At 40.2% G+C, this 27,936-nt stretch overlaps 1 protein-coding gene across 2 annotated transcripts in view; it reads right to left on the reverse strand.

The window, feature by feature from the left end:
* Positions 1–27,936, reverse strand: part of med23 (mediator complex subunit 23) — a 96,814-nt gene that overhangs the window by 29,091 nt on the left and 39,787 nt on the right. For both annotated transcript variants that reach the window (XM_059645408.1, XM_059645407.1), the window contains 7 exons: positions 26,898–27,072; positions 21,862–22,025; positions 18,662–18,786; positions 10,253–10,458; positions 7,274–7,454; positions 6,147–6,317; positions 1,486–1,702 (listed from right to left, as the gene is read on the reverse strand). In XM_059645408.1, the coding sequence (XP_059501391.1) occupies positions 1,486–1,702; positions 6,147–6,317; positions 7,274–7,454; positions 10,253–10,458; positions 18,662–18,786; positions 21,862–22,025; positions 26,898–27,072 (1,239 nt within the window). The remainder of the gene's footprint in view (positions 1–1,485; positions 1,703–6,146; positions 6,318–7,273; positions 7,455–10,252; positions 10,459–18,661; positions 18,787–21,861; positions 22,026–26,897; positions 27,073–27,936) is intronic.

The raw sequence follows: 27,936 nt of genomic DNA on the forward strand, positions 1-27,936 counted from the left end.
AAATCTAAGGCCTTAGCCCTCTCTTCCATGAAGCCTCAACACATTCATAATCAGATCCTTCATGAGTTTGATGGTATTCGACTGATGAAGTATTAAGAAGCTTGTTGTTCACGGATTTTATGCATTCTTCAAACTTCCCTTTTGAAAGTTAATGCTGGGAATCTGTTTCCACCATTCTTCCAGGTGATTCATTCTAAACCATAATCCACAGTACAAAACATATTTCTGTACATTATCACTGGGAGAGAAAATCTTAAACCCCAAAACATGTAGGTTTTGATCGGGTGAAAAGGTAAAATTTTTTAAAAGTTTCAAACTGATCCTACTTCAGGACTAAACTGTGATGGGCAAGTGACCATACAGCCCTCAAAAGGTAACTTGACCTTCATTTCGATGGGTTTTCCATTTTTTAATGTCAGTTATTCTTGGTTTGGAGAAACCAGGCAGGTAAAAGATGCAAAAGTGACTGGATTAATAAGCTTTTCTGCAGCATAGTTTGCAGCTAACGGGGAGCAGGCGCACTTCTAAGCCTAACAAGCTACCCAACGAAAACCTCTTATGGTCTGATCTCCATTTACACAATTCCTGATCTTTCCCGTACTTTGGTGTTGCATTTCATAGATGCTTTCCTCCCGACACTCTATACACATGTAAAACATTCAACACAAAGATACTATAAAAACGTTGCTTCTATCATGATAGTTGATAGACCCTCTTTACACCCCACAGGTCATGTCTCATACACATCAGTATCTTAGGAGAACATCACAGGTGCTACAAATACAACCGTCCGTGAGATTGTCTTGCTGCTGGTGTACAAGCTTAAAAATTTCATCTCACAAAACATTGAAGATAGGCTGAGTGCAGACTCAAAGTGAGACCAGGGGTTCGGCATCAACAAGGCACTCCTAGTGTTGACTCATGCCTGGGCCTGAAATGGATGGATGGCAGTGGCAGAGTCAAGTTTAGGGTGGCGTGGCACCTAGCAGCATTACAGGCAGCTATATTGGCAAGGTCCAGCAAGGATGCATTGTGGCGGGGTTGTTAGTCGAAGCGAGATGGCGCTAAAGAGTGCAAGTCTTGTTCCAGCGATGGCAGCACAGTGAAGGGGACTTGTGGCTGGCCGGCAGGCCCGTGGCGGAGCACATAACAAGGGTGACTCTAACATTGAACACTATTTCTTTATTTTTCTGCTTTTCTGTTCTATGTTTTGATTTCTTTCCCTGTGTTTTAAGATGGTGCTGGAGAATGGCGACATCGTACAACACTTATCACTGTATTTTGTAATGAAATACATGCGACAATAGATATGATTAGCAAATTTGATGTTTAGTAAAACATATCAGATCACTGGTCTTGCAAAGAAACAGGAGTGAAATTTAAAAAAGAAGAATTAAACCAAAAATAAGAAAAACAACCACCTGGTTAATGTACAAAGAAGAGAAACAAAGAACTATTAGATAACTTGAAGGACATGAAACCTACCATGAAACTTATACAGGCCTCCTAGGTGATCAAGAAGTGTTTCCAAAGATTTTGAAACTGGCAGTAATTCTAAAAATCTGTGGATTACAATATCGAAAACTGGCAAAAACCGAAGGCAGACATTTCCGAAATAAATAGGTAGATATTGAGGCTGAATCTGCACGGGGGGATTAACCTGTTCAGCCAGGCCTTCAAAATACAGCTTTTCAGGGTATTTCTGAAAGAGACAGCAAATACAAGGCCTTCAGATGAGAGATATTAAAATGAATCCCATTCCTAAGTAACATTCTTTCAACTGTTTTGGATTTTTAATCCAAGATAACAAGGTGTAGAGCTGGATGAATGAGCACAGCAGGCCAAGCAGCATCATAGGAGCAGGAAAGCTCCTATGATGCTGCTTGGCCTGCTGTGTTCATCCAACTCTCTGCCTTGTTATCTCAGATTCTCCAGCATCTGCAGTTCTGACCATTTCTGCACTTTTAATCCGATCTTTTTCAATGCAAACTAACAGCAGAATTTCATTTTCAAGTACAACAATTTATATGAAAATTTTACAGTCCTTTAACAATGATTGTTAACATCAGAGCAAAGCTTTCAACTTAAAATATTGGGGGTTCATTAAACAGTCACTACACAAAATATAAAATAAGTCTGAAGGCCATCATAATTCATTCTACATGATAAAGATGCTAAAAATATTAGATTAATTAGAAAGACAACAAATAAGGCAGAGGTTCTGTTTGTAACAACATTATAATGACATATCCACTTCCTAATGGACGATTTCCATGTCAAATTTGTGTCCCAAACACATTTTTCCTGCCTTTCTACACTTGATTCTAAAGTTGCATCCTCATATGTGAAAAACTGCATCTGCTCAGTGTGCATACAATGGTTCCCTGGTTAGCATCAGGGCATGAAGCTTCACGAACAGAACTAGTCTCAGTGAATATTGCCAACTTAGCAGTTATGTAAAAATATTTCACTTTTACATTCAATGACAACTTCATAGTTTCTGCACTACTTGCTGTTAACAAATAACACTTTTCTCTGTACAGCAAACCAAAAACTGCAAAAGATCTGTAATGAATTGAAGGGTCTTAATGTTGTTAAATACAAAGAATGGAATTACCAAACTGCAGACTACCTGAAGTGCATTAGTTCAATTCAAGAGCTCCATCTTGATCATTTTGTAAATTCTGGCCACAAAGTACAACTTCCTGCGGTATGTTGTTTTAAATTATAATAAATATATAGTGGGTCCCTTTTACAATAGAAATAACACAATAGAAACAACATAATCTTTACCAATTTCAAAACTCTGAGACCGAGGTCTCAGCTCTGCCTGCTGTAACTGGATCGATCCTCAGCTTCTTGACTCATGGGCCACTATCAGCGATAGCCAACTGCACCTCCGCCATGATATCGCAGAAGCCTCCCAAGGATGCATTCTCAGTCCCCTACTGTACTCCCTGTACACCAACAACTGTGTAGCCAAATCCTAAACAAACATCTGAGAGTTTACTGATGATTGATACCACGTTGGTAGGACGGATATCAAACAATGAGTTATAATACAGGAAGGAGATAAAGGGCTTGATGTCATGGTGCAAAGATGAAAACCTCTCTCAATGTCAGTAAACAACCAAATTGATCACTGACTTCAAGATATAAGGAGGACATGCACCTATCTACATCAACAGAGCTGAGGTGGACAGAGTTGAGAGGGTCAAGTTCTTAGAAATGACGATAACTGACAATCTGTCCCTGACTTCCAATGTAGATGTGACAGTGAAGAGGGCACAACACCTTCTTCTTCAGGCTGCTTAGGAATTTTGACATGTCCCTCACAAATATTTACAGATGTACCATAAAAAGCACACTATCTGAGTGTGTTCACAGCGCCAGGGATCCAGGTTCAATTCCACCCTGGGAAACTATCTGTGTGGAGTTTGCACATTCTCCCAGCATCTGCGTGGGTTTCCTCCAGATGCTCCGGTTTCCCCCATGGTCCAAAATGGCAAGGTGGATCGACCATGAAAAATTGCCCATAGTGTTGAGGGATGTGTAGATTAGGTGGGTTATAAGGGGATGGGTCTGGATGGGGTGCGCAGAGTCAGTGTGGACTTGTCGGGCCCGAAGGGTCTATTTCCACACTGTAGAGATTATATGTTATTCTATGATGGCAACTGCTCTGCCCAGGATACTAAGAAACTACAGAAAGTTGTGTGCACAGCCCAGACCATCACGGAAGCAATCCATGGACTCCATTTACGCTTCCCATTGCTGTGAAAAGGCTGCCAACCTAAAAGACCCCTCGCAACCTGGTAATGCTCTCTTACAGCCTCTTCCATCACACAGAAGATACAGGGACTTCAAAGAACAGCTTCTTTCCTGCTGTTATTAGACTGCTGAAATCGACTCTCTAACTTCAAATAATGTTGATCTTGCTTTGCGTACCTCCTATGCTGTTGTAACCTGTGTGCCTCATGGAAGCACCCTATGATATCCATAGCCTTGTTTGCTGTGATCTGCCTGTACTGCTCGCAAAACAAAGCTTTTCACTGTGCCTAGGTATATGTGGCTACAATAAATCAAATCAAATGTCCTCTGAAACTCTGAAGGCAAATAAAATTTGTTCACAACATTCCATTAAAGCTGACTTTCTTCACTTGCAAACTCTACAAACAATATACTTTGCTTAGTAGTCATGGAGGTAGGACAGGAGAACAGACAGAAAAAACACATGATAACTCAACTGAAAAAGGTTAAACCAAGTTCAGTCATTAAAACTCTGAAGGTTGCAAATGAGAAAGTGAATTAAACACCACATTTGACATCTAGAATTACCGACTGAGTCACAATGGATGATTATTGTACAACTTACAAAGTCTGATTTTGGTCATGTCAAAATTACAATAAGTTTCCTTCTATTTGAAGAGTTTTGTCACAAAGAAAGTTTTAGATCAAATGGCAAAGTTATGGACCATTTCTCAAAACTGGAGTCACAATTTGCTGAGCAATGCTATCTACAATTGACATGGCGCTGATGACAAAACATTTCTTATAATTATAAAATTATTAATATTTGCTATGACATTTGCTCCACAGGTTGTGTGTAGATGACTTTCAGTGAACATTAAGCTGTTTCGGATCAGCAAGAAAATGGAAATGCTGAATTCTAAAATAAATGAAATTTAAATGGATTGGAAAGTGATGATGCAGGAAATCCTCATCTAAATTAGAATGAAGAAAGAAAACTGCAATAATAATGCTCACCTTATACAACTGAACGAGTACACGGTTAAAACATTAGACAGATTATGATGAGAGCTTAAACTGACAGCATAAAGTGTCATCAACAGTACTATCAAGCAACACTTAGGTCACCAATAACCTGTTCATCAATTATCAATCTGTGACTACTTGACTCAAGACCTCAGTGGGAACATGAGGGATGGAGATGTGCCTCCACTGGCTTGAGTTCTGCCTAGTGCAAAGGAAGATGGCTGCAGCTGTTGGAGGCCATTCACCTCAGGGTAAGGGAATTGTTCCAGGAGTTCCTTGGGGTAGCGTTCCAAGTTGAAATATTTTTAGATGTTTCACTTAAGAATTAACACAACGATAGCATTCTGCTTACCGAAACAGGCTTCTTTAGGTGAGCACTAGCAGCAGCATAGTGTAGTCCATGTTGCAATCGTATATCAACTAGGTAAGAGCATTATCACGAAAAAAATCATTTTTACAAGGAAAGCTGTGACTTAAGATTCATTTTGGAGGGGCAATTTAACAGTGTGTAGCTGCCAGATAGAGTGTAGGGAACAAGGTGTCAAACTTTTTATCCTAAGTAGAGATCCAAATCATTTAGCTGTTGGGATTAGTTAATTTTTAACATTTATTTATGAGACGTAGGAGTTGCTGGCTAGGCCAGCATCTGCTGTCCATCTACAATTGCCCAGAAGAAAGGAAAGAGCCAGCTAAATTGAGTGTGAGATTGGTGACTGGTTCTGGCCGTGCGATCATCAGAGCAATAAACTTCAGAACACTACACTTTATTCCTTTGCTTTCAAAAATAACTGATTGGCCAAAGTGTTCTGTTTGCTGAAAGCCAGTCTTTGCAGAAAATAATTTACTTCTCTTTTCCTTAAGAGAGGGAGAGTCCTTCTACATTAAAGACTGGGTACATTAACCAATTATTGCCCCTTTATTGAATACATTTTGTTTTGATAACAAACCTGTAATTGTGTTTATTAAGAAACCTGGTTGATTGACCTTTTTGTGTATAACCAAACATAATTAAGGTGTTGAATTGGTCATCTCTATGCCTGGATCATTTTTTTTTGTTGTGGCCTGTGGAGTAGACGGACAAGAGCAACAGTACACTTCTCCAGCCTGCCATAACACAAGCTTTTAGAAAGTAAAATGTTAATTTCAGACACTAGCTTCAAAATTGCTGCACTGAGTACACCATGACTATGAGATTTTGTCTATACAAATGCTCAATGAGAAACATGACTGACAAAACACAGAAAACTACGCTCAAAAAGGAACTGAAAATGACTACGGAACCTCTGCTACTGACATAAACTTAAACCATCAAATCTTGCATTAATACTTTGTGTTACATTTGACATGAAAGATGACGGGTGTCACCCACTCACCTTGTGATAGTTCATGTGTTTTGTATGCCAGTCGTTTTGTAGCCAATGCTCTGGGGAATTTTCCTTTACAAAATCACTCACTCGGTTCCTAAAATCATTCGGCTTTAACAGCAGAAGCTGAATAATGAAGTAACAGACTTGGGCCTCATTTCCTTCATGACTTCGCAAAGCCTATAATTAAAAATAAAATCCAAAGTTTTTGTAGAAGGTTACTACTAACATCACAGAAATTTCTGTATAACATACATGAGCTGGTGGTGACGACGGAAGGTGGGATAGATTATGTACAAATACAGGGGCTTGCTACTTCACACCTTTATTCTTCACAATGCCCCAGATTACTGCAGATTGGCTTTTGCTATAATATTTGTAGTAATACTGTCAGTATTTGCTATCAACATTCTGAATGAAACTGTTACAACTCCATACACACAGGGGAAAACCCAGAAGTCTGCAAGTTGCTGCCAGTGATTCCACCTCAGACGGTACACCTCTGAGGGACTTCAAACCAAACCCAGAATCCAGAGTGTGATCCCTAAGCAGCAAATTGATTAAAAACCAGTAATATCATGCCAACATTGTTACTGTAAAGACCTATGAAAAAGTTGCATGCTGTTAAATAAGGTACAACTAGGTTTTTTTTTAAATTGGAATACAAACTCCATAATTACTGCTTAATGCCCTTACCAATCCTGAAAAGTAAATTCAATGTTGTAATGAAAAGTTCCATGTTTTGACCATTCGCAACTGATGTGCATAACTATTTGTGCAATTAGTTGAAAATTAAAATGTGAAGGATCCACTGGTTTGAGAGGACATTTCAAATTAATTGGCTGCATACCCTGCTTCCTGGCAACATTGCTGCTATACACCTGCAGAGCCTTCGGTTTGGTAGATTTAAAAAAAACTAACAAAAGAACAGAAATTTACACTGGAGATCTTTGGAGCAGGTTTCTTCAAACTCAACAGTAAATGTCTCTGTTGACTGCAAAAGTCTGGGCCAATTATATTTTACTTTGAAAGGGAAGGGAGAATCAAGTAAAACATAATTGAAGATACATTTAAAACTCGGTTACTGCTCTAATATTTTAAATAACCTTAAGAGAGTAACAGTGAACTTCACTTACAAGGCATAATATCAATCTGTCCAAAGTGACTATATTATATTTCCACACCATGTCATTGAGGATCTCGATGCATTTATTCAACTGTTGTCCTCCAGCAGAAGTTGAGAACTCATAGACTAGGAAGTCAGCAAATGTTCGAACATGAGCTACCAAAGCTCTAGCTCCTATTCTCTCCAACACTCTGCAGTCAAGAGAATAATTTAAATTTCATTTAAAAAGACAATTTACAGAAAATAGTAATCTAGATCTAAACATAATAATAAAAGAACACATGAAATGCTAGCATTTAGAGAGATTGGCATTTAACATAATGAGTATTTACTTTGTTTGAATATTTTTCAACAAGCAAACATACTTCCATTCATATAAACATTATATAATCACATTAAAATTCAAGTTTAATTTCTTCACCGCAATAAAAGTAGAAAAAAAAATTTAATCAGTTGAAAATCATTAATTGTTAGAAACAGAATCTCATTACCTTATATACAGCAAAGTCAGATCTATCTCCTATATTACTGAATAATGAAATTAATTGCAGTCTTCGAGTGAAGTGTGATTACAGTCTCAAGGACAACAGGTCATAATTCATGTTCATTTTAATGTCAGACATTCTCTCCTTTTTTACATTCTACTTTATAAATTTTTATATGATCTGCTGCTTAGATAAACTTCTTAGGCTGTAATGACATCTTTCTCTTGGATTAGTCAGTCATAGAGCACAGAAACAGACCCTCTGGTCCAACCAGTCCTTGCCAAAAATAATCCCAAAAACAAAACCAGTCCCATCTCCCTGCTCCTGCCCATATCCCTCCAAAGCGTTCCTTTTCATGTACTTAGAGTGTCTTTTAATCATCATGACTTGGAACCCTACTCAACATTCCTTCATTTCTGTTAGAGCAAAATCCTGTAAGGCTCTTCCTAACAGCACAGTGGGTGTCATTACATCCCAACGACTGCAGCAGTTCAAGATGGCAGTTCGTTATCATATTCTCCAAGGCATTTAGAGATGGAAAATAAATGGCGACTGAACCAATATCATTCAGATGTCAAAACAAATATTAAACAAAATGCAGTGCATCCATGACTGAAGAGAGCCAAGCAATCCATAGTTTAGACTGAGATAGAATATGTAATGGAGAAGCATTGCTGCTCACCAGTCACTCTGTCCCTATCTGCACCTTATCCACATGCAGCTCCTTAGACCCCAACATTCCATTCTCTCACTAAGTGCCTGCTTCTGTCTTCAGCAGTACGCCTCAGAGTGTGACATTATAAGCATTAGAGAGAAAGAATGACAGTAGTCAGACGGAGGTAGAGATTACACGAGGTAAACAGTCATCCCCTGAATTTAATAATCATGGGCTTCCATGGCTTCACACCTGCATCTGTAATGACCTCCACAACTAAAACCATTCCACAACTCTGTACTCCTCCAATCGGGCATACAATGCATGAGCCTATGGGCAGAATGGGCATCAACTTCTAATTCCATGTGCACATCAATGGTGTTGATGACACCAACTTCCTGTCCCAGTTTGGGAGCTGCAGCATTTTTACTTGGGGGAAAGTGCAATTGTGACTTGGCATGAGAAATATGAATTCTGGTATTGCTACTTGTAATGTTGAATACAAAACCCCATCTAAGACAATCGTGCACCTTATAAGCAGAGATATTTTAGGAAGGTGCCTCCTTTTATTTCAGTTTTCATTTTTCCCTACCCCGCTTTTGATCTTCCCGATTCACAAGAGACAACAGGAGGACTTCTTGAAAATATTTAAAATTGACTAGCACGGGAACTACCTATGTTTAGCATCTGAATGATGCCAAAATTGATCTCAATAATAGAGACATTATTCAGCCAATCATTTCATAATTTTGTGTTGGCGGAATAGCAAGCCACTTACAACTAAAGTCAGTGACTGTACCAAATCACCAAACACACAAAAGCTGAAAACCTACAAAACCATTATTTTCTACTCTTGTTCACAAACGGAATATTTCTATTGGATTCAGTTCTCATCTTTTCATCGTTTTATCCTCTTCCTTAAATCATCTTGTTTTTAAATCAAGAACAAATTAGAAACTTGTTGTCAATTCCCTGCCCATGCAATTCTACAATATTTGATACATTTTGTGATGTCTGGCTTCCAAAATCAATTCTACGCTTCCTGGCTATATATTTCAGATTAGAAAAGACACCCAGTAGAAAGCAAAAATTTGATCTTAGTTCTTATTCCATTAGTAGCTTCAGCCCACTACACAGCTGTGGCATGACAAGTATGACAACTACATTTGTTTGCCACAGTACAGGCTTTACCTTCAATTCTTTCAGATATGTTAACTATTGCTTCAAAAATGCAAATCAAGTTTTGTGCATAAAAAATTGCAAGGAACACGTATAATGCTTAAACACAGTGGGTCAGACAACAGTGGTTGTGCGTTTGTATATGACTACTTTTCAATACGGGAGAGGCGAGACACCTTTCCGGTAGGAAGGAAATCAAAAATATAACAACCATTTAGATGACCATTAAAAACTTACAACTTATGAAGTTAGCGCAAAGTTTAACACTATTGAAGTCTTAGGAATGAAGACATTCTTTTAATTAAGAAAATGCTATCTGGCAATGGTTTAAGGATGGGAGGGGTCAAGGGATGGTGGCAGGAATATAATTTGCTTTGTTTACTCAATTAAATGATATGGAAGCCAATCACATATATGCTGTATAGGGATACGCAGGCTAGGTGGATTTGCTAGGAGAAAAGCAGAGTTACAGGGATAGGGCAAGGGGGTGGGTCTGGGTGGGATGCTCTTCGGAGGGGCGGTTGGACTCGATGAGCCTAATGGCCTGCTTTCACACTGCAGGGACTGTATGGATTCTATGGCATTGTTTAAATACACAGGTAGTTCTGTTAATTTTTAATATCGTGTCTCTAAATTCACAGAAATTTATTTATTTTATGATGATCTTGACCTGTAGCCAATCTGATTAATGTGATCAGTCTCTAATAACATTTTCCATAGCAGACAAAGGAACAGCGGTGGAGATCCTTGCATGGAGAAGTGCGTGATGATATCATTCTCATTGGTCATTGATTTCCATTTTCTGTATTCTTCTTCCACATTCTTCTTTAAATTAAATCGACTTTCTTGAGGCACGTTATTCTGTTTGAAAAAGGCCTGAAGCAGATAAAACATTTCAAGTTAATATAAGTGAACAAAGAAATGTTAATTACACGTGTATATATTAACACTGGATAAAATATTTGTCTTTGCCCAGTTTATTTCAAAACCTGATCAAAATGTTCAAATCAGACCAGAATGTCAAATTGAATTATTTTAGATTTCAACTTGAGAATTGAAATCTATTAATATTTCTACACTAACTAAATTAATCAACAGAATTTTCCAGTCTTGCTTTTATAGATCTATAGAGTTACAGAAATATATAGCACTGAAACAGATCTTTCGGTCTAACTCGTACAAACTGACCAGATATCCTAGATAAATCTAGTCCTATTTGCCAGCATTTGGCTCATAGCCCTTTAAACTCCTCCTATACATATACCCATCCAGGCATCTTTTAAATGTCATACTTGTACCAACCTTCACCACTTCCTCTGGCAGCTCATTCCATATACGCATCACCCTCTGCATAGAAAAAATACCCCTTTGGTCCCTTTTAAATCTTTCCCTTGTCACCTGAAACATAAGCTCTCTAGTTTTGGGCTCTCCCACCCTGGGAAAAGACCTTGTCTATTCACCTTATCCATGCTCCTCATGATTTTATAAACTTCGATACAGTCACTCCTCAGCCTCTGACACTCCAAGGAAAATAGCCCAGCTTATTCAACCTCTCCCTATAGCTCAAACCCTCCAGTGCTGGCAACATCGTGGTAAATCTGTTTTGAGCCCTTTCAAGTTTCACAACATCCTTCCAACAGCTGGACAGTATTGCACACAGTATTCCAAAAGTGGCCTAATCAACGTCCTGTAAAGCCACAGCATGACCTCTCAAATCTTACACTCAATGGACTGACCAAAAAAGGCAAGTGTACCAAACAACTGAGACACTACTCCCAGGCTATTATCTTGCAGGTGTGGAAATAATATTCAGATATTTTCTGTGGTTGTCCTCTTCTCTTCTGACACTGATAGTCCATAAAATGCCTGAGAATTCTATTTGTGAAATTTTTTGAAGATATTTAAATTCTATTCTGCAATAGAATATGAGCGAGCAGGGGACAGAGGGATACAGATCCTTGGAAAATAGGTGACAGGTTTAGACAGAGGATCTGGATTGGCGCAGGCTTGGAAGGCTGAAGGGCTTGTTCCTGTGCTGTAATTTTCTTTGTTCTTTGAAATTGATGCCTTGAGGCAACGTTATTGACCAAGAACTTCAAGTTATTATTCTGACGACATGGATTTGAATCTCAGAGTGACAGCTGGCAAAATCCGAGTTCACAAAAATCATTAATATCAACCTGCTTTTTACCTTCTCTCCAAATCAAGACTAGTCTGGCTGACCCATTGTTTCAGCCTGTTCCAAACACAACTGAACTTATTTCTTCCTATCACAGCCATTTTATCTCCCCTTGTTCGGTCTCTTCCCATTCACAATCGAGATTCTTCAGGTGTTTTATGTAGGCTCTACATTTCAAATTCTTGCCTCCATCCAGCTCTTCGTTATCAGGAATGTGCAATCCCTCTTCGCACTCACCCCACATCAGTGTAGTCTGATGTTTCTCCACTTCTCCCTTAGTCCCCATCCACCAACAATCTCCTTTGCCTGGCTGATCTCATTCTCACTCTTCAAAACTTTTCCTTTAATCTGTCTCAGTTTTCCCCAAGTCAAATTTGTGGCTACTGGTACCCAAATGGATTTGTGGAACATTTCTTGGTTGAGTCTTACTTGGGATCCTCTCTCACAACTCATTCTTCATTACATCAATAACATCCTTGACAAACCTTTCTCCTCCCTTGCAAAATTAGAAAAATTAATCAGTTTTGCTCCAATTTCCATCCTTCACTCACCTTCATGTGTTCCATCTTTAACTCTCCAATTCTCTTCCTGGTCTTCACTGCTTTCATTTCTGGTAACAGGCTCTCTGCCAACATCCACTACAAACCCACTGCCTTCCAGCTACCTTGACAACAGTTCCTTGTACCCAGCTTTCTACAAGGACTTCATTCCACTCTCCCAATTCCTCAGTCTGTGAGATGAGTTCCACTGTGCCACCTTTCACAGAGATACCTCCAACATGTTTTCCAGTTTCCTCAACCAAAGGATCTCCATACTGTAGTTGATAGCGTTGCTCCAAACAATGCAGGTTCATCTAGATATTCTAGCAAATTCTAGATAGTACTCTGGTTACTCCTGTCAAGTTCTTTTTCCAGTATTTTCTGCTACCAATTCAGATTTTCACTAGTTTGTCCTTTTGTACACACAAAGCAGACTGAAATGATTTAAAGGAATCCTGGCAGCTCAGTTGACAGTCAAATGGTCAACAGTCTCGGTAAATTGAGGCACGTTAGGAGACCAACCTTTGGATTCCTGTCGAGCTACAGAAAAACAACTTCAGAACTTGGAATGGAAATTGGAATTAGAACTTTTTAAATTCAGTGCTGAAGTGAAATTAGTTTAATATGCATGGTTTAGAATTCAATGCCACAAGAAAGTTATAAAACCGATTCACTCCGAGATACATTTTCATGCCAGCCTCACGGCTGAAGTCTTTTCTTCAGTTTATCCATTTTCCAGCTCACTGTCAATCAGATTATCTTCCTATGCTTAAACATAATTGATCTAAAATGGTAGAATAGGTCTGTGACCACCTGTACTCAGTGTTGAGTGAAATCAATAAGTAAAACAAACAATCTGTTTCACTATTTCACAACTGCTCTCATCTCATTAATACTGTGTACAAAGCTGATTTTCTGGAAATCTTAAGTTGTCCATGTATGTTTCAACTCAGGTAATCACTTCATAAAATGGAAGATTTAATTGTTACAACCAAAGCACAATAATACATAAATAAAACACTAAGAATGCTGGTTATCTAAAATAAAAACTGAAAAATGCTGGTTATTCCCCAGCAGGTCAGATAGCACCTCTGGATATAAGAAACAAAATGTAACAGCACTGCAGACATGTACTTCAGAACAAGCTGAGCTGCGAACCAATCTGTTCCACGGCAGTAAGTCATTGGCACTGTGCATTGCATCCCTGTGGACAAAAAGTCAAACAAATCCAAACTGACTATTTAATATTCCTTCAAAGTCATACAGCATTGAATCAGACCCTTTGGTCCAACCAGTCCGTGCCAAATTTAATCCCAAACTAAACCACTCCCACCTGACTGCCCCTGGCCCTTATTCCTCCAAATCTTTCCTATTCATGTACGTATCCAAGTGTCTTTTAGAAGTAATTGTACTGCATCCATCGCTTCCTCAGAAGTTCATTCCACATGCGAACCACCCTGTGTAAAAACAAAAATTGCCCCTCGTGTCTTTTTTAAAATCTCTCTCCTCTCACCTTAAAAATTTGATCCCTAGTCTTGAAATACCCCATTCGAGAGAATAGATAACTGCCATTAACTCTATCTATACCCCTCACTATTTTGTAACCTTCTATAAGGTTGCATTTCAACTTCCTAAACTCCAACAAAAACAGTCCCAGCCTATCCAGCTTTTCTCTTTAACTTAATCCTCCCATACCTGGGAAAGTCCTGGTAAATCGCTTCTAAACCCTCTCCAGCTTAATGACATCGTTCCTATGACTGGGTGACGAGAAATGGACACCACATTGCAGAAGAGGCCTCACCAATGTCCTGCATAACCTCAACATGAATTCCCAACTTCTATACTCAAAAGGACTGGGCAATGAAGGCACAATCATCAGCAAAATGATGGAGGGAATCACTGGCAATGCTAACAAGTGACACTGGTAAAGGAATAAACTAGTCACCGACACTCAGTTTGGATGCCATTAGGCCACTGTGCTCCTTATCTCACTACAGCCTCCATCTAAACATGGATAGAAGAACTTCATAGATGAGGTTACTGTGGCTATCCTCGACATAAAGGCATAATTCAACAGAGCAAATAAATGAAACAGACTGAGCAAAAGCACAACAGAAGATGGTTCTTGTTGTTACAGATCAATTGTTTTGGCCAGGACATGACTACAGGAGTCACCCGGGCGGGTGTCCTTAGAACATCATCTTCAGCTGCTTCCTCAATTACCTTCCTTCCATCATAGAGGTTATAGTTGGGGATGTTCACTCATGATTGCATTGTGTTCAGCACCGCTTGCAATTGCTCAGATACAGAGGGTTTGGGTGGCCAAAAAGCAAGTAAGATGCATGCCACACAAGTGGCAAGCAATAACCATCCCCAATACAGGAGAATCTAAATGTTACCCCTTGATGCTCAATGTTATTACTGTCACTGAATCCATCAACATCAGCATCAGCATCCTGTGGGTCATTATTATTCAGAAAATAAACCATATAAACCTTATAATCCATATACTTATTGCAGTTACAAGGATAGGTCAGAAACTGAGAATTCTGCAATAAGTAACTCATCTCCGGTCTTCCCACTGCATGTCTACCAGCACCAAAAGCACAAGTCTCAACAGCACTTGAAGCTTGACACCATCCAGGCCAAAGCAGGTTGGTTGATTGACGCCATAACCACCACCTTCAACATTTCATCCTTAACCATCAATACACAGCGGCAGCAGTTTGTACCTTTGAAAGGATGCACTGCAGTCACTCAACAAGGCCCCTTTGCCAGTGTAAAGAGCACATCGCCATTTTTATGAATTTTTGATTCTAGACTGAAATGTGAAAAAAGGTTGCTTTGAAAGGTAAAGATTGCTGAAGGATCACTGCACTTTACAAAAGTAAGTTATCTGACACCCATTGCAAGTGTCCTTTGCACAGATGTCGTTTCAAGCAATGGGGAACACTCATGTATGGAACAGCTAACACCAGGGGTATATGTACGTATGGAGATTTGATTGGCAAAAAATGGAAAATTAGTCTGTGTACTGGTCACCAGTTATTGAGGATAAAGGACTCCTGCCTGCTAACAACTGCATGATTTGCTCCGGAGTAGGTGAACAGTTTGGGGTCTCAACGTTTGGCCAGAATGAAATGGATTTCAGGAAGTGGAGGAACTGTGTTTCAGTTCTGCAATAAAAAGCACCTCAAACCTGAAGACAGCCAGTTTACTTCCTCATATTAATTGCTGTAAGCTGAGACTTTTTAAAGTGTAAACTAGTCACCTTCTGCCTGCTGCAATCAAATAAAAGCGTTCGGAAAAATAACAATATAGAAACAGCATTCTGTTCTGCAAAAGGATCATCTTGGCCAACCACTAGTCCTTCTCAGTCTTTCCTCCACTCATAACACCCATGTTTCTCTTGTGCTTGTACATGGATGTAGAGGGGTTTTTTCCAAGTGGGTTAAAGCTTTAACTAGTACAGTTATATATTGACCATTCATAATTGTTTATCTGTAGTTACAATCTATTAATTTGCAATAATTAGTCTTTTTTTAAAGTACAGAAATCTGTCCTGTGTTTTGTTTCGACCAGGCATTGGTAAATTGGGGAATCTTACATTGTTTATAAAATCGTTAATTTTGTGTATGCGCCATGACCAGCAGAACTTGATTTCTATCACGTTAACCCAGCTAGGCATAACAGGCAGGACCTTCCAAATCCATGGACTCTTCCACTCAAAAGGCCAAGGATAACAGGAGCACCACCTGCAAGTTCCCCTCAAAATCTCACAGACTTGGAACTGTATTGACATTCCTTCACTGTTTCTGGGTTAAAATCCTCAAGTTCTCTTCCCAATATGCGGGTATCCTGATGTTCCAATGACTGCAGCAATTCTAGAAGATCCCTTATTGTCGAGGGCAACCGAAGGTTCAGCCACACAAGATGCAATCTTCACATTCTGCTCAACTCCATCCTCTCCATCATAACCAATTCCAGATGAGAAATGTTTCCCATCTCTGCTCTTTATTTAAGCCATCTGCTGCTCAAACCATAATTTATATTATCTCGAGTCTTCAATGTTTTCCTGGCCAACCTGTCATTCTCTGTCATCCTCAACTGATCCAAACCTCTGCTGTCCTTATCCCATTCTTGATCAAGTGCCATTCATTCAATCCTTTCAGTTCCTAACTCCACAGCAACTCAAATTTTAAAAATTCTCTTTTTCTCCCAAATTCCTTCACTGATCATCCCCTCCCCATTTTGCCCTATGTCTATAACTGATTCTCTTCCTGACTTTGGCTCTTGACAGGCTTCACTTTCACTTTTCCCCAACGCTAACTGTCCATGCCTTATGCACTGCAATTTTCTCAGTTATAAAGGTATTATGATACAGAGGGAGGCTACTGAGTCCAACACTGTCTATAACAGTCTCAGTAGAACAAAGCAGTGGGTCCTATTATCCCCTCTCTCTTTGCAGCTTTGCAAGGTTTTCTCTTTTGAGAGGAAATCAAATCTCCTTCTGAAATTACTGATTGTCTCTAGAACCTTCCATCTACTTGTTCCTCAAAGACTCATCTTTAAATTCATCTCTGGCTAAGTTTTCAATCACTGTCACAGTTTGAGGCTTGATGTCCAGTAAGAGCAGTGATTGATTGCCTTGGGCAGTTCTAACATGAATCACTCCAGTGGCAATTAAGAGATTTTCCAAAATGAAGTGGGCTGTTTGATGGGGCCCATTAGTAAGCAATGATCCTCTACTGAATGCCCAACAATGTCTCATCATTTTGGGACGATTCAACAACATCTGCAAATTTCTTTGATTCTGACAGCTTTTACAAAAACAGGCATTGAACTGTCGATCATGTAACAGGTGTAATCTCCAAACAACCTCCAAAAATCAGAGACCATTGCCAAAGAAACAAATCGGCATTCTTTCTTCATACAATATAAAACGTTGCACCTCTTTACATTGGTATTTAAGTGAATGGTCAGACAAGTGGAGAACAAGAACCTTTGAGAAAAGTGTCATTTTTCAGGAAAACTCAAACTCTCTCAAATTCAATAATTTCTCCAAAACATGTTAAAATGAACAGTTTTTACTATTCCATGATACAGAAACGAGCATAAAGCTACTGCTCAAGTCTGATGATCAGATGACATATAGCAGTGAAAAGATGGACGTTGGAAGTAAATCGTCCCATATTTAAACCTGTCATAGAATGTCACATGCTACAACTTAGGAATTGACCAGGGCTGAATTCATGAAATTCTATTCTTACAGGTATTTTTATTTACGTTTAGTAATGTTACAACTGAAAATGTTATTGATGACTCTTATTGAAAGGGTTTATTCTCTTTTTGTAGCTGATAAATTGTGTATTGAACAAACATGCATGCTACCTGGTTGGAGATTAAATTTAAAGAAAATTTTCTTTAATGACTTAATTACAAACTGAATACAAATTCTAGCCTAGAGTCTGAATTTATTCAAAGTAAATGTAAGATTTCAGAGTTGGAGTTAGCTTAATTTATTGACCATTCTGGAAATCCCTTCAAATTTATTCCTGCAATGGCAGATCAGGGACAAAATGGGGATCTAATGAATAATTGGGAAACGTGAATAGTTTAAATCTCTTTAGGATAAGATTGGATAGAAATTAGACATATTTTGACATTAATTAAACAAAGGCATAAGCCAAGTTGGTGCTCATGGATTTGCATTTATATCATGGGATGAGTACAAATGGAGGTTTGGCAAAGTTCATTAATTATAAAGCTGTCTATTAGAGACGGTGTTTAAAAACTTCAAGAAAGCTCACATTTTAAACATTTATAACAGAATACATTATTAACTTACTGAATGTCAACAGCTTATTGTAATTTACTATTTTATTTTTGCATTAATGTTACCAAGAATGCAGAGCCATAAGGTCTGATGATATGATCCCCTTTTAGTTTGGAGCTATTTGAAATACACTGAGGGTGGGTTTCTATTTCTGGCACACATTCAACCAGGTTATCCTGCAGTACAATTGTAGATATCTCATACAAACACTTTAGGCTTACATTTAGCAGCTGTCTTTGATGGAGATGAATGTGAAGAGAATTAAGAAATTTGCAATAAATTGATATATACCCTGAAAGAATATCACTGGATCTCATTGGAATACAATTGGTGCACAATAGAAAATTGGCTAAACAGTGGATAATGATACATCAATATTTGCCTAGCATGATTCAAAGAAACAAAAGAATGCATTCAAGATTAAGATTTCTGTTGCTGGAGGCCATGAGCACATATATCTTTTACGCACGTGCCTTAATATTCACCACCAAGGTAACTCAGAATGCAAAGAGAAGTTCATCTTGCCTGTAATGGAGCTGGAAAACAGCTGAGTGTGTGTGAAGCCCAATTGTGAGGAGTGAAAACCATGATTGTCTGAAGTATGTCTTTGCACCAGGTTCCTTGTATAGATTCTGAGCCTGTGAAGAAGTCTTTTTTTATAACAAGAAAAGGCAAGATAAACATTAGAGGATAACACTAGATAACATTAGAAGATAGAGGATAAGTGTAGCACTGTAAGATACAAGCGTTAAAACATAACATCAAATACAGGGGCAACCATACCTCTTCTTGAGCCTGTTTCGCAATTTGTAACTATCACAGCTTGCCTTCTCTGGCAACACAACTTTTCCAGCTGCTCCCCATACCCTTTAATTTCCCTAGATACCAACAATCTGCCTAGCTCAGCACTAAGCAAACTTTACAATGAAGCATCCACAACTCACTAAAACGTGTAATTCCAAAAATTCATAACTTTCTCAGTCTCATCTCAGCGTAAATTGATTGTCCACTTATCTTAAGGCTGTGTTCCCACAAACTGAGTTTCCCTGTCAGGAGAAACTTGGTGTCTACCCTGTCAAGCCAATTTAGAATCTTGCATGGTTCAATGAGATTATTCTTCATCCATCTAAACTCGAGAGAGTATAGGTCCTACTCAGATTACTCAACATGTCATCATTGGCCGCGCCCTCATCCCATGAATCAATCTAGCAAAAATTTACTGCACTGGTTCCAACGTAGATATCTTCCCTTAAAATATGGAAACGAAAAATGCACACATTACTCAAGGAGATGCCTCACCAAAGCCTCCTTTCTAAATCCTTGCAATAAAAGAAGCAACCTAATAGAGGACTACTAAATTATGAAAGGCATAGATAGGGTAGACAGTCATAGGCTTTTATCCAGGGTGGAAAGGTCAACTACAAGATGGCAAAGGTTCAGAGTGAGAAGGGAAAAGGTTAAGGGAGAAGTGTAGGGAAAATTTTTCACATAGGATGGTGGGTGTTTGGAATGCACGACTAGCTGAGGTGGTGGAAGCAGACATGTTAGCAATGTTTAAGAGTAGCTTGATAGACACATGAATGGGAGGTGAATTGGCGCAGGCTTAGTGGGTCCAAGGGCCTTCTCCTGTGCTGCATTGAATTGTATTGTATTTTAGGTCAAAAAGCCTTCTACGGTGTTTTAAAGTGCCACACCTTTAGTTGATACTTGACTAGCAACTCAGAAGTCACGAACATTTTAGTACAGTAGTAGGTAGGGGCAAAAGTCCTAAATTTCACAATGTATCATTGTGGAATGCGCTCAACACATCGCAATCTATGCTTGCAGCAGAGGAAAAATGATGCTTAGGCTGATTTCTATAAAATCCTAACTGCTTAATTAACATTGTGATCAGAGATATCCCTGCCTCTTTGTAGGTTATGTGGACAGTCCCTCTTTCGCACCAACACTGGCCCCAAACCCCACCTCTTCCTCCGTTACATTGATGACTGTATCGGTGCTGCCTCATGCTCCCAAGGGGAGCTCGAACAGTTCATCCATTTCACCAACACCTTCCACCCCAACCTCAAGTTCACCTGGACCATCTCCAACACATCCCTCACCTTCCTGGAACTTTGTCTCCATCTCAGGCAACCACCTACAAACCGATGTCCATTTCAAGCCCACCGACTCCCACAGCTACCTGGAATACACCTCCTCCCACCCACCTTCCTGCAAAAATTCCATCCCCTATTCCCAATTCCTTCGCCTCCACCACATCTGCTCCCAGGATGAGGCATTCCACTCCCGCACATCCCAGATGTCCTCGTTCTTCAAGGGCTGCAACTTCCCCCCTGCAGTGGTCGAGAACGCCCTCGACCATGTGTCTCACATTTCCCGCACCTCATCTCTCACATCCCGCCCTCATAATAACCGCCCCAAGAGAATCCCCCTAGTCCTCACATACCACCCTACCAGCCTCCAGATACAAGGCATCATCCTCTGACACTTCCGCCATCTACAATCCAAACTCACCACCAAAGACATTTTCCCACTCCACCCTTGTCTGCCTTCCGGGGAGACCACACTCTCCGTGACTCCCTGGTCTGCTCCACAATCCCCTCCAACCCCACCACACCTGGCACTTACCCCCGCAACACCTGCCCCCACACCGCCTCCCTCACCCCCATCCCAGGCCCCAAGATGACTTTCCACATCAAGCAGATGTTCATGTGCACATCCGTCAATGTGGTATACTGCATCCACTGTACACGGTGTGGCTTCCTCTACATTGGGGAAACCAAGCGGAGGCTTGGGGACCGCTTTGCAGAACACCTACACTTGGTTCGCAGTAAACACTGCAGCTCCCAGTCGCGAACCATTTCAACTCCCCCTCCCATTCCTTAGATGACATGTCCATCCTGGGCCTCCTGCAGTGCCATAATGATGCCAGCTGTAGGCTGCAGGAACAGCAACTCATATTCCGCTTGGGAACCCTGCAGCCCAATAGTATCAACGTGGATTTCACCTGCTTCAAAATCTCCTCTCCCTCCACTGCATCCCAAAACCAGCCCAGCTCGTACCTGCTTGCCTAACCTGTTCTTCCTCTCACCTATTCCCTCCTCCCACCTCAAGCCGCACCTCCATTTCCCACCTACAAACCTCATCCCACCCCCTTGACCTGTCCGTACTCCCCAGACTGACCTATCCCCTCCCCACCTCCCCATCCATACTCTCCTCTCCACCTATCTTCTCCTCTATCCACCTCCCCCTCTCTGCCTATTTATTTCAGAAACCTCTACCCATCCCCCTTTTCTGAAGAAGGGTCTAGGCCCGAAACATCAGCTTTTGTGCTCCTGGGATGCTGCTTGGCCTGTGTTCATCCAGTTCCACAGTTTGTTATCTTGCTTAATTAACATTCCTTGGTGAAAACTGCCTGTCAATCCTTTCCATTTTGATCTGTACCTCTTCGAAGTCTAATTCTTGATTCCTTTCAAAGTGGTTCAGTTATTATTATTTAATAATGCAATACAATAGCTCAAGGAGTTCCACCATAATCTCAAGGCACCTAGCACCAAGGGGGGAGAAAAAAGCAACCTTGCCAGTGTTGCTCATTTCTCAACACAAATGCGAGAATTCTAGAAACAAAATAATACCCTGCTCATTAATTAATATGATTAGAGGATATTTGATAAAAAGCGAGCACAACAGTTGTAATATTATTTAATTTTCACATTAATATTTACCAGTTACGTGGGTTGCTCTAGCTAGAGTTAGAATTAGAGCTCTGTTAAGTTCCTCAGATTCAGCAGAAAGAACTGTTTTGGGGTCACTGAGAAACCGTGTAAATTGGGGCTGGACCTCTGAACTCCCCAAAGCGGTGATCAGCCGAAGTGCTGTGCTTTCAACACTAAATGGTCAAATAAAAGATAATTACCAAGTTAGCGTAAAATTTCTAGTTCCATATTCATGCTTTTTCCAAAGTTTAATAATAGAATTATTACAAAAGATGCTGCCTGGCCTGCTGTGTTCTTCCAGCCTCCTCTTCATCTATCTTTACATTCTACTCCCTTTCCAATTTTATTAATACAATGTATCCAAATTTAGTGACAATACAAAAGAAAGGTGGGAGGCAGGTTGTCATGTTTTCTTAAGGAATCAGGAAGGGGATGTAAGATAATGAAATGTGAGGCTGGATGAACACAGCAGGCCCAGCAGCATCTCAGGAGCACAAAAGCTGACGTTTCGGGCCTACACCCTTCATCAGAGAGGGGGGATGGGGAGAGGGTTCTGGAATAAATAGGGAGAGAGGGGGAGGCGGACCGAAGATGGAGAGAAAAGAAGATAGGTGGAGAGGAGAGTATAGGTGGGGAGGTAGGGAGGGGATAGGTCAGTCCAGGGAAGACGGACAGGTCAAGGAGGTGGGATGAGGTTAGTAGGTAGGAGATGGAGGTGCGGCTTGGGGTGGGAGGAAGGGATGGGTGAGAGGAAGAACAGGTTAGGGAGGCAGAGACAGGTTGGACTGGTTTTGGGATGCAGTGGGTGGAGGGAAGAGCTGGGCTGGTTGTGTGGTGCAGTGGGGGGAGGGGACGAACTGGGCTGGTTTTGGGATGCGGTGGGGGAAGGGGAGATTTTGAAGCTGGTGAAGTCCACATTCATACCATTGGGCTGCAGGATTCCCAGGCGCAATATGAGTTGCTGTTCCTGCAACCTTCGGGTGGCATCATTGTGGCACTGCAGGAGACCCATGATGGACATGTCATCTAAAGAATGGGAGGGGGAGTGGAAATGGTTTGCGACTGGGAGGTGCAGTTGTTTGTTGCGAACTGAGCGGAGGTGTTCTGCAAAGCGGCCCTCAAGCCTCCGCTTGGTTTCCCCAATGTAGAGGAAGCCACACCGGGTACAGTGGATGCAGTATACCACATTGGCAGATGTGCAGGTGAACCTCTGCTTAATGTGGAAAGTCATCTTGGGGCCTGGGATAGGGGTGAGGGAGGTGTGGGGGCAAGTGTAGCATTTCCTGCGGTTGCAGGGGAAGGTGCCGGGTGTGGTGGGGTTGGAGGGCAGTGTGGAGCGAACAAGGGAGTCACGGAGAGAATTGTCTCTCCGGAAAGCAGACAGGGGCGGGGATGGAAAAATGTCTTGGGTGGTGGGGTCGGATTGTAGATGGTGGAAGTGTCGGAGGATGTAGTTAGGCCGAATGACTAGGCCAAGCTAAGTAGATGGATTTAGTGTAGGAAAGTGAGAGGCCATGCACCATGGTAGAAAGAATCAAAAGTCAGAATATTATTTAAATAGAGAGAAATTCCAATAAAGTGCATTGTAGAGAAATCTAGAGACTCTTGTGCATGAAACACAAAAGTTAGCATTCAAATGCAGCAAGTAATTAAGACAAGTGGAATGTTGGCATATATTAATTAGAATTTGGAGTTTAAAAATAAATTGAAGCCTGAGAGGCATAGATAGAGTTGATAGCCAGAGACTATTTCCCAGGGCAGAAATGGCTAACACGAGGGGTCATAGTTTTAAGCTGGTTGGAGGAAAGTATAGAGGGGATGTCAGAGGCGGGTTCTTTACACAGAGAGTTGTGAGAGCATGGAATGCGTTGCCAGCAGCAGTTGTGGAAGCAAGGACATTGGGGTCATTTAAGAGACTGCTGGACATGCATATGGTCACAGAAATTTGAGGGTGCATACATGAGGATCAATGGTCAGCACAACATCGTAGGCTGAAGGGCCTGTTCTGTGCTGTACTGTTCTATGTTCTATGTTTAAAACTAGTCACAAGAGTACAAAGGTCATACAGGTCATCAAACATTTATTAGATTAGATGAGATTCCCTACAGTGTGGAAACAGGCCCTTCGGCCCAACAAATCCACACCGCCTCTTGGACCATCCAACCCACACCCATCCCCCTATCACCCACACAGCCCTGAACACTATGGGCAATTTAGCATGGCCGATCCACCTAGCCTGCACATCTTTGGACTCTGGGAGGAAACTGGAGCACCCAGAGGAAACCCACGCAGACACAGGGAGAATATGCAAACTCCGCACAGACAGGAATCAAACCCGGGTCCCTGGCGCTGTGAGGCTGCAGTGCTAACCACTGAGCCACCGTGCCGCCCCGTGTTGCAGCGTATGAACAAAAATATTTGATCACCATTAGCACCATCACCTACTGCTGCACGCAATACCAAAGATTAGGATAAACTCAGTGACTTTGCTTTGAATTACATTGAGAATTAGATTTAACACTGCTCCTATGTGAACTATGTGGCTTCATTTGGAATACTGAAGAATTGAGCTAAAAATAGATTAATGGAAGACCAGCTACTGTAGATTGGCATCTGCAGTGTTCAAGTCCATTCTAAAATTTCAATCTTCCTATTTTTCTGCTCTACCTTGGCTCTGCAGTTGCATTCAACGCTAAATTAACCAGTCTAGCTCAATGGTGGAACTCTTGCCTTCGAAACAAGTCAGGGAAACAAACCCTTTTCCAATATTTGGGCATCAAACCTGATATCTTCGTGCAGTACTGGCTCATTATCAGAGGTGAGGCAGAATTAAAACAGCCTCATGATCAGATTGATATAAATGATTCCTTGGAGCTAGTTAAAGAACAGAGAGGTCTCCCAAAGTTCTATCCAACATTTAAACTGGTGAATTAGTAAAACAAAATAACCGGGCACTTCGTATTTGAGAGAACTAACTTGGCTGCCATATTTGACTGCATTACAATAATAAATACAACCTTTCAGGGTATTTTGGATTTTTTTTGTGTAATCCTGTTCACACCCTTCACTTCAATTTCTCTTCACAGTATTGAGGGGAACAACCTTTGCATGTAGTATAATTTTTAAACAAGCCACTATAATATTATTGAATGTTATTTGGGATTTCTTTTGGGGGTGTAGGGTAAAATCATTCTAAGAGGATAGGTTAGATTGGCTGGGTATCATTCCTTTGAAGTTTCATAGAAGAATGAAAGATGATCTTATTGAGATAAACAAGAATATGAGGGGTCTTGGCGGATTCTGAGAGGATATCCTTTGTCTTGCTCTTGTGGAAGAGCCCAGAATGAGGGAATAGGGGTCTTTATTTAAAAGGCCAAGATGCGCAGGACTTTTCTAATGAAACACCCTTGTTTATGTTAGGATGGAGGCAGGAGATGGAAAATTGTAGGCCAGTTAGTCTGATCTTGGCTGTTGATAACAGCTTACAGGACATTAGACAACAGATCACAATGTACATGGAAAATATCAGGTCAAGTTTGCATGGCATTGTTAAGGGGAGTCTGTTGACAATATTTGTTGAAATGAGCAATTACATAAAGGGGAGCCAGTGGACATCTCTCTTTGGCTTTCCAGAAGGCCTTTGACAAGGTGTGACATGGGATACTGCAAGGTAAGATATGAGCCCATGGTTTTAGGAACAAGATCATTACTGTTCCTATTTAGCTTTATATTTTCACTCTTTTTAAGAAAAGCGTCCCCTCAAAATATTAGGTGATATGTTAAAATAGAAATAACAACCAAAGGATCCTTTCATTTAGAAGTGTTAAGTAATCACAATTTATTTAAAAATCAAAAAAACGACAGCTTATGTACATTATTTCCATGTTTGCCTTTATCAACTTTATCAGGAATATTTCTTTTAAATAAAACTATTATTCAATTAACTGCAGAAGACAGGCCTGGAGTGTTACAATTATAAAGTTCATTATGAAGATGTGAAATCATATTTTATTTTGACATTTCAAATATTTCCACTACATCAGGGATCTAGCGAAAACATACTAAGTATGATTCGATAATGAGAAACCTGCACTTTGTTCAGTGCATTTAGAAACATTTTAAGAATTGGAAAGCTTTCATACTCTTACCTGACATTTGCTTGTAAGATTTAATAAGAATTTCAAAATTATGATAAATCATTATGCAAATAAATAGCGAAAAAAGATTGTTTCCACCGATTGGGTAGTTGGCAACAATCAGCATGGAATCATAACAATCCAGAAGAGGCAACGTTTCTAAGTGACTTAGATTTGGAACAATTAACCACAAGTGACTACTGAGGCTGATGTTACATAATTTGAAAGCAAACTGTATCAACTTCTGAAGCACTGTGTACAGAATACAGTATCTGTGCAAAGGCACACTGGAATTAGCATACTCCAGCCCAGAAGGTAACGATGATAAAGGTTCCATTTCCAAAGGTCTCCTTTTATGCTGTAACTTACACTAAAAAGGTACGTCACCTTTATGTTACTAGAACATTGGGCTGCTCTCTCATTAGAGGGTCATCATGCCTCTGGTGAGGGGAGAAGTTGAGAAGGAGAGTCTTTCATGGCGACCTCAGTCAGTGCAGGAATTGAACTCTGCATCATAAATTGGCTGTTTGGCCAACTCAGCCAACTGACACGCAAAAAGTCACCAGTCTTACCAGATCAGATGGCTGTTCTCTCATTAGAGATGGATGACTGGTGGTTGCTTAACCCAAGGATCACCACAGTCCAGACAAGGAGAGAGTTTGTGAAGCAGCATCGTTCATGGCATCTCAGTCAGTGTGGGAATTTTATACTGCTTTGCAAACCAGCCATCCAGCTAACTGAATCAACTGAACGCCCGCAACTCAAAGTATTCGAAGTTCAGAAAATTGTAGGCATATTTTAAAGGTTTGCAAGATTCTCAACTTTACTACACTACTGTTCCAGTTTAAAAACCATACAGCTTTGAAGCAGCAAGCCAGATTCGTACAAGAAAGATTAAAGACAACTTACCACAAGTGAAGTTGGTTCTGATTAGTCTGCGGTACGGCTGCCAGCGAATGGAGATGGCTTAACAGCTGGACTCTGTAGTGAGGCTGGATATGATGCATGCGATAGCTGAACATCTCCAGCAATGTGTGTAGGATTCCCCAAGCATGTGATTTGAAAACATTAGGTAAAAGCTGGCCTAAGAAGTTTTAAAAAAAGATTAAGTCTTCGTCACGAAATTTATGCTAACTTTTTTCAGGTCTTATTGCTTAAGAGCTAAATCCCTTCTCAAGAGACAGCATATTTGAGTACAAGACAACAATTTTCAAAATCGGAACAGTGCTTTGGAAATTTCTTTATTAGTTGCAAAATTATAATTATAAAGTTAATTATAATTAATTAATTAAGACTAATCTAACAACATACTCCTTAGAAGCATAGTGTTTTGTAACAGGTAACTCTAGTAAAATCTTGTATTTTAATGTTTAACAAGTTATAATTCTAGGAAACAGAACAAGATCTCATTTTGAGAACTTTACCTACATCAAGCACCTTCAGTATATCAATAGCTATCCTGATTTTGGATGAAGACCTCAAACTTGACCAATCCAAAACTCTCCACTTCTGAAAGCAATCAATCTTGAACTCACTATGTTGAATTCTGTCAAACTGGCTTAGAGTTAGGCACAAATTATGTAAGTTCAATGCATTGAGAGGAGCCTTTTCTACATTCCACTAATCAGATCAAAGGCTTAAAGCTGGTTTTCATTTGTTTTAAACAAAAAAGATCAACCTGCCCTCTAAGACAAAACTAAGATATTGGCATGACACTTCCAGTCTTTGCATCCTGTGATTCTGAAGGTTACAGATTTGAAGCATTATCTTGGTTTCTCTGTCCTTTACTGCAGGCCAGACCGGAGTATTTTCAACATTTTGAATGGTTTCAGCTTTCTAGCATCTGCAGTATAGTATTTGACTTTTATCTTGAACTGCTCTTGCAGCCTCTTGATCTTTAACAATGCTTCGGAATAGACTGACTAAACCCATAAATGTATTGATTGAC

The sequence above is a fragment of the Stegostoma tigrinum genome, chromosome 4 (genome assembly GCF_030684315.1).
Source record: "Stegostoma tigrinum isolate sSteTig4 chromosome 4, sSteTig4.hap1, whole genome shotgun sequence".
Classification (NCBI taxonomy): Eukaryota; Metazoa; Chordata; class Chondrichthyes; order Orectolobiformes; family Stegostomatidae; genus Stegostoma; species Stegostoma tigrinum.